This window comes from Microcebus murinus, chromosome X (assembly GCF_040939455.1).
Source record: "Microcebus murinus isolate Inina chromosome X, M.murinus_Inina_mat1.0, whole genome shotgun sequence".
NCBI classification, from domain to species: domain Eukaryota; kingdom Metazoa; phylum Chordata; class Mammalia; order Primates; family Cheirogaleidae; genus Microcebus; species Microcebus murinus.
The window spans coordinates 56,306,368-56,319,105 of record NC_134136.1 but is presented as its reverse complement, the minus strand read 5'-3'; the positions used below and the strand labels follow the sequence as shown (position 1 = coordinate 56,319,105).

Sequence of the window (12,738 nt, the reverse complement as noted above, 5' to 3'; positions counted from 1 at the left end):
TGCATTTTACTTTGATGGATTTTAGCATTGTTGCATTTTTAAAATGTATCATTGATAGAAATGAAAAATATTAAAGTTTTTTGTTTTTGTTTTTTTTAAAGCCGCTTGTTGAAATAGATTCCTGCTCTATGGAGCTCGTGCAACCTGGTGCAAGACAAGTTGGAATTTCCTAAGTTCAAAGTTCTGAAGTGTTTTATACAAAAGCAGTTTCCTAAGTTCAAAGTTCTGAAGTGTTTTCTCACATAAAGGCGGTTAAACAGTCACGTTCATGACACTAGCTCTCATTATTCAGCTCTTTTCAGCTTTCAGATGGCACTAGATTCTTATTCCACCTTATCTTTGTGTCAGGTTAACATATCTTAACAGTCGGCTCTCCAAAAATAACTTTTGTTGCTATGGTCTTTTCTTGTTTTGCTTAAAATATGTATTCTTCTCTGCTGTACTTGCCTTCAGAATATTACATTCCAAACAATATGGCTATTCATCTTTTTTGTCTGTTTTGTCTGCTTTCTTAATTTCTTATGTCTTACATTTTTAGGTCAATAGCCATTTTTTCCTCGTTTCTTGTCTGTCATTGTTCTATTTTTCATATTTTCCAGATGCAGAAACAACACAGAAATTTCAAAAAATGTCCATGGTACTCCTGGACAGTGTCCCCCTTCGATGGACACAACTGATGCCTGTTCTCTCTTTCCAAGGAATGTGAATTATTTGACTGTGAGACCTCCTCTAGTTTGTGGCCTTAAGAAATCAGATCTTGGGGAGAGTCCCTTCCTATCTGACTGGCCTCCCATAAGGCTGATGCTTAATTGGCCAGAGATGACCTCAAGGCCTACCAAATTGAGCACAACTTCCCTCTGGGGGCTTTGGCTTTTCATCTTGAGCTTATGGATCAATTCTAACCAAGAAAAGCTCATCAAATCAATACTTCAGCATCCAAGTTGAAGTGTAATCATTTTGACTGCTGCTCTTTAATATTCCTGTAGCATGCATGCAGTCCAAGGAATATAAAAATTCTGGTTGTGTAGAGAACCAAGGTTACTTTCATGTTTTTGGAAAAGTAAAGTTTCTAAAATTACAGTTCCAAAGTTAAAGTTATTCATATTGTCATGTAAAGTTTTATCCAGTATTAATCCTAGGAATTTTCAGCAATATTAATATTCATATTTTTTAATTTTTAAACTTTTATTTTGGTAGCTCAGTTTTATGTTGTTCTTACCAAATGTATTAATGTCCATTTTGTTATGTCTACTTCTGTGCTATTCTCTTTAAAGCTTTTGTTTTGTGTTTGTTTGGGTTTTTTGTTAAGAGCTCCAATGAATTTCTTAGAATTCTCTACAGATTTCATATAACTACCTATTGGTAGCTCCTTAACTTGAGACTTATTCAGACCATTAGACATTGTTACATGCTGTGTCTATCTCTGGCCTACCATTAACATTATCTTAGGGATTATGAATTGGCAAAAAGTTCCCAAAAACTTACAGTCCTTAAAACAAGTTTTAAAGTTACATTTCTGTACATCTAATACATAATATCTTCTTAGCCATTAATGTAATTCCTTTGGATAAAGATAATATATTCAAGAAAATATTGGGACCAAAAATGCACTTGTTTCTTGCCCATATATATATAGATGTATATTTTTTTTAATTTGGTGTTTGTTTATTTTGGTTACATTGAATATAGATTTGCTGAACAGTTTTGATGTTATTACTTATTTTTTTAATAAAATTTGTATTGTTAAAGTGCCTCAGGAATTATTTTCTAATAAATAATTTCATATAAAAGCTGTAGATTGGCCGGGAGCGGTGGCTCACGCCTGTAATCCTAGCACTCTGGGAGGCTGAGGTGGGAGGATCGCTCAAGATCAGGAGTTCGAGACCAGCCTGAGCAAGAGTGAGACCATGTCTCTACTAAAAATAGAAAGAAGTTAATTGGCCAACTAAAAATATATAGAAAAAATTAGCTGGGCATGGTGGCACGTGCCTGTAGTCCCAGCTACTCGGGAGGCTGAGGCAGTAGGATTGCTTAAGCCCAGGAATTTGAGGTTGCTGTGAGCTAGGCTGATGCCACAGCACTCTAGCCCAGGCAACAGAGTGAGACTCTGTCTCAAAAAAAAGCTGTAGATCATATCGTATACTTGGAGCATTGCTTTGCTTTTCTAATAAATCATTTCATATAAAAGCTGTATATCATATTGTATAACTAGGAGCCTTGCTTTGCTCCAGTTACATAAATCCCAATTGCTTGGCCTACAGACTGAGAACTTTATCTACGGAGCTTTGTCTGAGTCCCTCTAGCACTCTTTCCTCCAGCACAGTTAAAAGCTCACAATTTATTTATTTATTTTTTTGAGACAAAGTCTTGCTTTGTTGCCCAGGCTATAGTGAGTGCCGTGGCATCAACCTAGCTCACAGCAACCTCAAACTCCTGGGCTCAAGCGATCCTGCTGCCTCAGCCTCCCGAGTAGCTGGGACTACAGGCATGCGCCACCATGCCCGGCTGATTTTTTCTATATGTATTAGTTGGCCAATTAATTTCTTTCTATTTATAGTAGAGATGGGGTCTCGCTCTTGCTCAGGCTGGTTTTGAACTTTTGACCTCGAGCAATCTGCCCGCCTTGGCCTCGCAGAGTGCTAGGATTACAGGTGTGAGCCACCATGCCCGGCCAAAAGCTCACAATTTAAACTTTACTAATTTCTTGAACTTTAAAGGCTAGCAGAAGCCCCCTTTGTGATCTTAATAACCACGAAAGTGGGCAGGCTCCGAAGTTGTTTGACCTAATCATGAGTGGTTTTCTTACTCTAAAATCAGAACTGCTTGAATGTTCTTTGAAACATTAAAAGGCAGTTTCAATGACCACTTGTTATGTAATATACTCCTTTCAATTCATAATCAAAAGATTTGAATCCATTAGTTTTGATTTTCCAGACTGATTTCTGCTGTAAATGATTTTCCATAATCTCCAAAAGTGGCTTATATCATAGTAGTGGACTTTGGTGGTGCTCTAGTCTTCATTTCCATACCTGTCTAGGATGTTTTGTCAATCACCATCTTTCTGCCTATTTTTTTTTTTTACTTTTATTGTGGTAAAATATAAAATTTGCTGTTTAAACCTTTTTCAGGTATACAATTTAGCAGCATTAATGACACCCAATTTTTCTTTAAGTTTTAAACTTTTGCCCAGAAATAACTTCTTTGCATTTTTAACATAGGTCCTCTTTTTTATTTACAGATTTTTTGTATCTCTGTCATAGTTCAAAAATATGAAAACCACATTCTTGCTATAGCAGTATTTTATGTAGAGGTACAGCTTTGTATTTTTCCATGGGATTCCATTTCTTGTAATATGTATCAGGTTATTTTTCTTAAAATATAATAGTCTTAAAGCTTTATGTCCTGTAACATTTTTTTTTTTGCTTTGTTTAAATAAAATGTTTCACAGTCAATACTAAGCTTGCTTATTACAGGCAGTTAGTTGAGTTTTACTTGGTGCTGTTGGGTTTTAGCTTGACAGTCTAATCCCTCTTTATCTTTAGGTTATTCTAAATCATTCTTTTGCTTAATTCAGAAATAGCCGGGTCGGGCGCAGTGGCTCATGCCTGTAATCCTAGCACTCTGGGAGACCAAGGCAGGAGGATCGCTCAAGGTCAGGAGTTCGAGACCAGCCTGAGCAAGAGCAAGACCCTGTCTCTACTAAAAATAGAAATTAATTGGCCAACTAAAAATATATAGAAAAAATGAGTGGGGCATGGTGGCACATGCCTGTAGTCCCAGCTACTTGGGAGGCTGAGGCAGAAGGATTGCTTGAGCCCAGGAGTTTGAGGTTGCTATGAGCTAGGCTGACGCCACGGCACTCTGGCCTGGGCAACAGAGATAGACTCTGTCCAAGAAAAAAGAAAAAGAAATAGCCATCTTGTGCATGTGTGCTTTTTGATTTCAACTGAATAAAAGCTATGGTTGGCTCAGTTTCAATCCATCACCATTATTAGAAAAATAATCACTAAACTACAGAGACTTAGAGTCTTACCCTTCTTTTTGTCACACTTTGGCAAAACACCTCTTTTGGCCTCATTTGTTTATTCAGCAAATATTTGTTGAGCACCTACTATGTGCCTGACACTGTTCTAGGTGCTGGAAATACAAACTGAAATCTCAGCCTTCATGCAGCTTATGTATCAATGATGAGAGACAGACAATACAGAATAAATAAGAAAATTACAGAGTATGTTAGACAATGATCAGTACTATGGAGAAAAATTAAATGGGGGATGGGGAGATAGCAAATATGAACTTGTTGATAGCAAATTGAAATTGGTTGACCATTTTAAATTTAATGGTCAGAGTAGGCCTTCTTGAGAAGATGGTATTTGAGTAAAGACCTGAAAGAGGTAAGGAAGTGAGCCACTTGGGTATCTACCAGAGGAGCATTCCAGAGAGAGAAAACTAGTATGAAAAGCCCTGAAGTGTATGAGCCCACCTCATACATTGTTGGTGGGATTGTAAAATGGTTCAGCCACTATGGAAAACAATTTGGCATTTCCTCAGAAGTTAAATACAGAATTATCATATGACCCAGCAATTCCACTCCTAGGTATATATCCAAAAGAATTCAAAGCAGATACTCAGATACTTGTACACGCATGTTCATAGCAACAGTATTCACAAAAGCTAAAAGATAGAAACAGCCCAAGCATCATGCACAGATAAAGGGATAAATGGTATATCTGTACAATGGAATATTCTGCCACAAAAGAAATGAAGTACTTATACTTCGTGCAACATGTATACACCTCTTAAATATTACATTAAGTGAAAAAAATCAGTCACAAAAGGTTACAAATTGTATGATTCCACTTATATGAAATAACCAGAATAGGCAAATCCATAGAAACAGAAGGCAGATTAGTTGTTACCAGGAGCTGAGGGGAGAGGGGCATGGGGAGCAACTTCTTCATGGGTCTAGGGTTCTTTTTTAAGGTGATGAAAATGTTTTGGAACTAGATAGAAATGGTGATTGCACAACAATGTGAATGTACTGAGTGCCACTGGATTGTTCACTTTAAGATGATTAATTTTATGGTAAATGACTCACATCGCTTTAAAATAAATTTAGCAAGCTAGGAATATGGAGGAACCCTCCTTAACCTAACGTAATAAAAATCTACAGCTAACATCATAATAATGAGAGGAAGGGGATAAAAAGGCCCCTGAAGTAGGCTCATGCCTGGATCAAGGAACGTTAATAGGACTGATGGTGCTGCAATGGAATTCGAGGAGTGGCAAGAGATGGGGCCTGAGAGGTCATGTGGACCATGTAGTATAGTGCCTTATATGCAATTGTAAGGATTTGGCTTTTATTCTGCAATAGGAAGCTGTTAGTGGATTTTTGAATAGGATATTTTATACCTCAATAAAAATCTGAACAAAACCCCAAAATCTTTAAGTACAGTGTTAACAGAATTAACTGTAGCTGCTATTTTGAGAATAAGCTGCAAGTGACCAAGGGCAGAATCAGGGAGATCAATGTGGAGGCTATGATAATAATCCAGGTGGGAGGTAATGGAGGCTTAAAATAGGGGGTAAGAGTGTAGGTGATGGCCAGACATGGTGGCTCACGCCTGTAATCCTAGCACTCTGGGAGGCTGAGGCAGGTAGATCGTTTGAGCTCAGGAGTTCGAGACCAGCTTGAGCAAGAGCGAGACCCCGTCTCTACCAAAAATAGAAAAAATTAGCCGGGCATGGTGGCACATGCCTGTAGTCCCAGCAACTCGGGAGGCTGAGGCAGAAGGATTGCTTGAGCCCAGGAGTTTGGGGTTGCTATGAGCTAGGCTGATGTCACAGCACTCTAGCCAGGGCAACAGAGTGAGACTCTGTCTCAAAAAAAAAAAAAGTGTAGATGATAAGTGGCTTCATTTGGGGTATATCACGAAGGTGGAGCCTACAGAATTTTTTGATGGTTTGGATGTGAGTTGTGAGAGAAAGCATTGTAGGAGACAGCACGATCATTAGCCTGGGCAACTGGAAAGATGGTGTTGATATTAACTGAGACAAAGAAGACTAAAGGACAAACTTGAGAAAGAAGACTAGGACTTTGATTTAGGACATGTTTGAGTTTATGATGCCTATTAGATATCCAAAGTGGGGTTGTCATAAACATTCGAATACGAGTTTAGAGTTGAGGGGTGAGATCCTGTTGGTTACATTTATTGTTTTAAAAGTCACAAAACTGTATGAGATCACCAAGGGATAGAATAGGGGTAGAGAAAAGACAAAATCCACAGACTGAGGTCTGGAGCATTCCAAGAACAAGAGGTTAGGGAGATGAGAAGGAATCAGTGGTGAGAGGAACACCAAAGCAGTCACTGAGTTCTTGAAACCTAGAGTGCCCTATTTGTAAAACGTGGGTGTTAACTTGTACAGTTCTTGGATTTTATGATTCTATTTTGGTTATACGTAAACATCACAATTTTTTATTACAAGAAAATGAATTCAGAATCATAATCATTTCACAGCATATATATATATACACACACACATATATCTATCAAAATACCACTTTGTGTACTTGAAATATACAATTTTTATTTGTTAATTTCATCTCAATAAAGTTGGAGGAAACCAAATAATGCCATGTAACCACTATCCCAAACAGCAGAAACCGGAACTCTTTTGACATTGAGAAAATGAGATGTCCCAGTTACTCCTAGGCACAGTTAACTCTGTATGTGTACTCTTCTATAATAAAAGTAATGCTCGTACATTTCTGTAAAAGAAGGTATCTAGGTCTAGAACTAATGTCCATAATTTAGAAATGATCTGCAAAATAAAGGTCAAATGGTCAAATTTAGGAAATGCTGGGTTAAAGTTAAATAAAGTTCTTTATTATGAATTTTTCATGCTACATGTGGTCTATGATTCTCTAAGGGAAAATTCAAAGGGCACTTATTTGACTCTGGAAAATCCCCCCCATACTTAATAACTTCTTGATGTTAATATGCATAGAATAGTGTGGAGAATGCTAATCAAGTATAATCATTAATTAGATTTTCTGAATTGAGAAATATAAAGTAGTTGGGTGAGTGTGTTGACGAAGATGAACTTCTAGACATTTCATTCATGTTCATGAATCACTTGTAAGGTGGAATATGTAACTGAAGGCTAGCGATATTCATTTTCATATTTTTAGAAATATCAGGAAAAATTATATGTTCATTATTATATTTGTAAAATCTAAGAAATATATAACTGGGACAGACCAGTTATTTGTGTTGGAGGGTATGGTCACTTTATATGATTTCAAACTCAAGAACCTTCAGACTATCTTAATTATGTCTAGCTTCTCTCTATAGCCCATTAAATGCCTAGTTCATTAATCTACCCACTTGCCTACTTTTCTTGGAACTATTACTATTTTTAGCCTATTATTATATATTAAATAGTGTCTTACTCTGCAAAGTTTTACTTCTTGCTTAAACAGCTTTAAGAGATCTTCCTGATACTAGGATTATAATATCTGAGATTTAATACCCAACTCCACAGTACCCTTACAGGGACAGTGCAGTGGAGTAGTTAGGAGCCCAGGCTTTGCAGCAGACTGCCTAGGTTGGAGTTCCTGCCCTGTCAGTGGCTCTAGATGTAGGTGACTTTGGGCTCTGTGCCTCAGTTTCCTCATTTGTAAAAAGCAAGTAACAGCATCTACTCAGAATTGAGAGAGTTAAGTTAATACAGTATGAGCATATGCTGCTTAGGAACAATGATTGGCACACAGGAGTGTTAAGTCAACATTGTTAATATTATTGTTAGTCTTTTACTACCTTTCTTGACTTTATTTCTGTCTTCATTTTATTTAGAAAGAAATGGCTCTATCTTCACCCAATTTTTCATTTCATCATCCACATCACTTTCATAATCATTTTCATTAACTCTTTTCCTAACCCAGTGTGTCTTTCTTGAAAGTCACTGTTGAAGCACATAGTACTAAAGATAGGAATACCATTAGAGTTGTGATGTCTCAAGTTCACCAGACTTCCATTTTTAGAGAATATCTATGAATTCTCCTAGGATCATTTTAGTCAATTTTAGACAACTGTCTTTTATAAATAGTATTGGGGTATTTTCCCTGAATTATACCACTTTATACTTGGCCACACCATGGTTCACCTTATACTCATACACCTCACTTCTCTGATTTTGAGACCCTTCTGTAGCCTCACTCTAGTCACTTTGTTATTTGACCACCTGGAAACGCTTACTGTTGTCGACAAACTTGGAGAGGTTACTGAGCGTTTCTTCTACTGTTTTTAGTCTTCCACCCTGAAAAACATCATACTGAATGAGGAAAAGTTGAAAACATTCCCTCTAAGAACTGAAAAAAGACAAGGATGCCCACTGTCATCACTCCTATTCAACATAGTGCTGGAAGTCCTAGCCAAGGGCAATCAGGCAAGAGAAGAATACTAAGGGTATCCAAATCAGAAAAGAGGAGGCCAAACTCTTTGCTGACAATATGATCTTGTATCTGAACAATATTTGTTATCCATACCACTGTAATGTACAGTGAGTGAAGAGAGTGCAGCCTCAGAATAATACAGTCCTAGGTTTAAATCTTCGCTTTGTATCTAACCAGCTGTATATCCTTGGTAAATTACCTGCATTTGTCCCGTCTCAGCTTCCTCATGAGGGAAAGGTATGTAATGATAATTTCTTTGTAAGGTTGCTGTAAGGAATATATATATGCAAGTGTTCCTCAACTTACGATGGGGTTGCATACATAGACCCATCTGTCAGCTGAAGATAAAGTCGAAAATGCATTTAATACACCTAACCTACCAAACATTATAGCTTAACCTAGCCTACCTTAAACATGCTCAAAACACTTACATTAGCCTACAGTTGGTCAAACTCATTTGGCAACACAGTACACTGTTGTGTATTAGTTGTTTACTCTTGTGATTGCATGGCCTCCTGGGAGCGATGGCTTGCTGCCACCACTCAGCATCACAAGGGAGTCTCCTACCACATATCACTAGCCCAGGAAAGTATCAAAATTCAAAATTGGAAGTTACAGTTTCTACTGAGTGTATATCACCTGTGCACCATTATAAAGTCGAAAAATTGTAAGTCAAACCATTATAACTTGGGAACTATCTGTATAGCATATATATATATATATACATATATATATATGTATAAAACTTGGCACAGGCATGACAAAAAGTAGACACTTTTGTGCTGATGCTGATGATACTCCTGCCCCTACTGCTATTCCAGCTGTTGTTGCTGTTATTTCTGTTGCTGCTGTTACTACTATCACTACTGCCACTACTGCTGAAAAGAGACCTTGGAAACTACGCATCAGTGGAATCCATTGACAGTTTTGGTGGCAATCCATCACCATGGTGCTTATTTGTAACTTTGGCTCATAGTTCTCAGGTCTTGCAATACATTCCTTCAAACTGCTGGGTGGATGGCATCTTATCACAGTGCTTAAGTTACATGTGGTATAATTCTCTAATGCCAGAAGTGAGTGTAGCTCTGGCTTTTTCTGTCTAAAGGCTATGAAATGACAATGCCTTGTTGAGAACTAGTACATAATCTTATCTGAGTTGAAGGAAAGCATTCCTTTTGTGCTTTTTATGCTTAGAGAATCCCTTCTTTAAGAGAAATTTGTTTATTACTAGGAATTTGTTTCTAGAAAGAAATGAATTTTGAATCAATGAAATCTTGGCTACTTATCCAATACTATTAATTGTATGAAAGCATGTAATTATAAAAAGCGGTAGTAAAGTGTCCTTTCCTTTTGTAGGATTTTTAAATGATTTTTTTAAAATACCCGGCTTTCTCAGACTAGGGTTATTGTCACTGAATCTTGGAATTGCTCTTTTCTGTCTGTTTGCCCCTCATCTCCATTTTTTCCCCTCTTCCATCTTCTCTGGTATCTAAATAGATAGATATAATATAGAAGGTAAGTTTTAAGCTAGAAAAGTTTCTTTTTCTTTATAAAAACTTTGGGAATAGAATGGGATATTTCTATCTAGCAAATCTTTAGAGCCCCAGAGCATAAGAATTCTTGGTAAATCAGATACCTCAAGCTTGGAAGACTAGGCTACTTAACCAGTTGTCTGTCTTATTGATTGAATCAAATGTCTTAAAGGCTACAATTCGAAATGATTTTAAAAATTGATTTAGTTCTCTTAATGACTTCGAAGTGGCTTTGTGGTCAAGCTACCTCAGTTCTGAATAATTTAAAGAAGGATATATTCAACATAGCTTCATTTTTTTTTTATTTTTACCTTTTTTTTTTGTAGAGATGGGGTCTTGCTATGCTGCCCATGTTGATCTCAAACTCCTGGCCTCAAGTAACCTTTTGCCTCAGTCTCGTAAAGTACTGGGATTACAGGTGTGAGCCACTACACCCAGCCTACACAGCTTTATTTTTAAAACTAAATGATTGGGAAATACCTGAATGATATTCCATTTTCATTACTTCCTAGTGCCCTTTATGTCAGGAAAATTGAATAAAGTATTATATACACATGTCTGTCCATAAATTATATTTCACATGTTATTTTATTTAAATCTAAATCCTGTAAAGATGATTTTCAATCCCATTTTATAGCTGAGGAAACTGAGGTACTTGTCATTCTGAAAATAAATGGTATCAGGAAGTACTGACTTGTTCACATTATAGAAGCACCATTTTCCCTACTCTGGTTTCAGTCAAATCAGAGCATTTTCTTTAATGGAAGGTCTGCTGATTTCTTATCTGTAAACAAGTAAGCAATCTTTCTTCAGAGGCCTAAAACTTCATTGTCTTCATAGCTGGCTTAACATGGCTATGGCCATAGAAATTTATGCACAATCACTATTTTTATTGTTCATAGTGATGGAGAACTGAAAAGGTCCTTAGAGGTCATCTCTTCCCACCTCTGAAATAGTGCAAGAAGCTCCTCTGAAATACCTCTTTTTTTTTAATTTTTTTTATTTCGGCATATTATGGAAAAATATGGAACGCTTCACGAATTTGCGTGTCATCCTTGCGCAGGGGCCATGCTAATCTTCTCTGTATCGTTCCAATTTTAGTATATGTGCTGCCGAAGCGAGCACAAATACCTCTTTTTTAAAAGTTCCAGTTGTTCAAGCCTGCCTGTTTCTAAACTTTCCATCCCCAAGCCTTGCCCTCCCCTCTTGGGAGGATAGTTCTATCCTCAGGTGCCTACTCAGGCCTTACCCCCAGGTTCAGGGCCTAAGCCTCATCTAAGAATACTTTCACCTATAGCACCTCTTGTATTTTCCTGGATAGAGCTGGAATCCATTCTACTAAGTGAAGTAGCTCAAGAATGGAAAAACAAGCACCACATGTACTCACCAGCAAATTGGTATTAACGGATCAACACCTAAGTGGACATATAGGAGTAACATTTATCGGGTGTCAGGCAGGTGGGAGGGGGGAGGAGGGGATGGGTATATACAAATATAATGAGTGAGATTGGAAGATGGTCATGCTTGAAGCTCTGACTCGACGAAGGGGGAGGGGGCATGGGCAATATACATAACATTAACATTTGTACCCCCATAATATGCTGAAAAACAAACAAAAAAGAATACTTTCACCACTTAAAGCCCTGGCATCTAGCATCAACTTCCATCTAATCTACTACTTAATCCTAAATGAAGCAGGGATAGGGTCATTAACTTTGGGCCCAAGAGCATATCTCCTCTCAGCTTGAAAGAAATAGAGAAGGATAAGAGAAGTTAGCACTGTGCTTCAGGCTGTGCAGTTAGGCAGATCTGGGATCTACCATGCTCCAATACTTGGCAGCTGTGTGGCCCTGGGCAAGGTGCTTTGAACATTCTGTGCCTCAGGCTATTGTGAGATTAAGCATGACAGTCCAGGTTAAGCACATAACATAGTACTTAGTAGTACACAGTATGTACTCAATGTTAGCTGCCATTAATAATTGTCATTTCAGTCAAAGGCATAAAAGCTGAAAACTAGGTGTGGTCCAATATTATCTTTTCCATGTAATGATCTCCCTGGAAGGACAGGCAGAAAAATAATATGGAGGCGGGGGAGATCCCTCCTTTATATGAAACATCAGGGTTTCCACCTGGGATTGGTGGGTAAGGGTCAAGTCAGCCAGGTTTCTTATCCATGCTTGTACTTAAAGTACTTCCTCCAGTACTTTAAATTCAGAGGGTTACAATACTTACTATATCACTGGGGAAGAGATGAAGTACCACCTGGAGAGTCAGATCAGGTCATGGGGTCCAGTTCTCATTCTAGTTCAACTACCTCATGGCTTAGCAGAAATCTCTCTGTGCCTCCAGTGGTCTTTCTTAAGACTACCCAGGCTACTTACCTACCTGACTTCAAAATGTACCTCCCTAAACAGGTGAGGTGTTTCTCAATGTCTCCCCTCTCTCCCTCCCAGCTGTCGGGCTAGTTAGTAGCTCTTACCAGGGTTCACAGACTTCCCTTAGGAGAGTTAAGCCTTAGTGATTTGGCAGAGGTAACTTCAGAACACCCTCCTCAGCCCATTCCCTTTTATAAGAGTAACCTCTCTAGTTCCAGGTGTCTAAGTGCTCAGATTGCGACCAGGATTAGCTCCTTCCTTTTGGGTGTCCATCCCAGGAAATGGTCAGTACTGGTCAGAAAAACTCGGTAAACACTTTCCTGCCTCCTGCCTTCACTAATCTTACCAGCAGGAGGCGCATGGCAGACATGCATTT

General features: G+C 38.0%; 1 protein-coding gene and 1 non-coding gene across 6 annotated transcripts in view; one reads left to right on the top strand and one right to left on the bottom strand.

Moving 5' to 3' along the window:
• The window catches only part of ZNF280C (zinc finger protein 280C), a 53,331-nt gene extending 51,409 nt beyond the window's left edge, over positions 1 to 1,922 (top strand). For 3 of the 5 annotated variants that reach the window (XM_012750412.3, XM_012750411.3, XM_012750406.3), the window contains one exon: positions 102 to 1,920. In XM_012750412.3, the coding sequence (XP_012605866.1) occupies positions 102 to 117 (16 nt within the window). In that variant the 3' untranslated portion in view covers positions 118 to 1,920. Of the gene's footprint in view, positions 1 to 101 lie in introns of all 5 variants that reach the window. The other 2 variants (XM_075999577.1, XM_075999576.1) reach the window with 2 other exon arrangements.
• Positions 1,923 to 11,005: 9,083 nt separating this feature from the next.
• On the bottom strand, positions 11,006 to 11,112 carry LOC142866016 (U6 spliceosomal RNA). The gene has a single exon (XR_012916089.1). It is a non-coding gene; the product is annotated as a U6 spliceosomal RNA (small nuclear RNA).
• Positions 11,113 to 12,738: the final 1,626 nt, after the last annotated feature.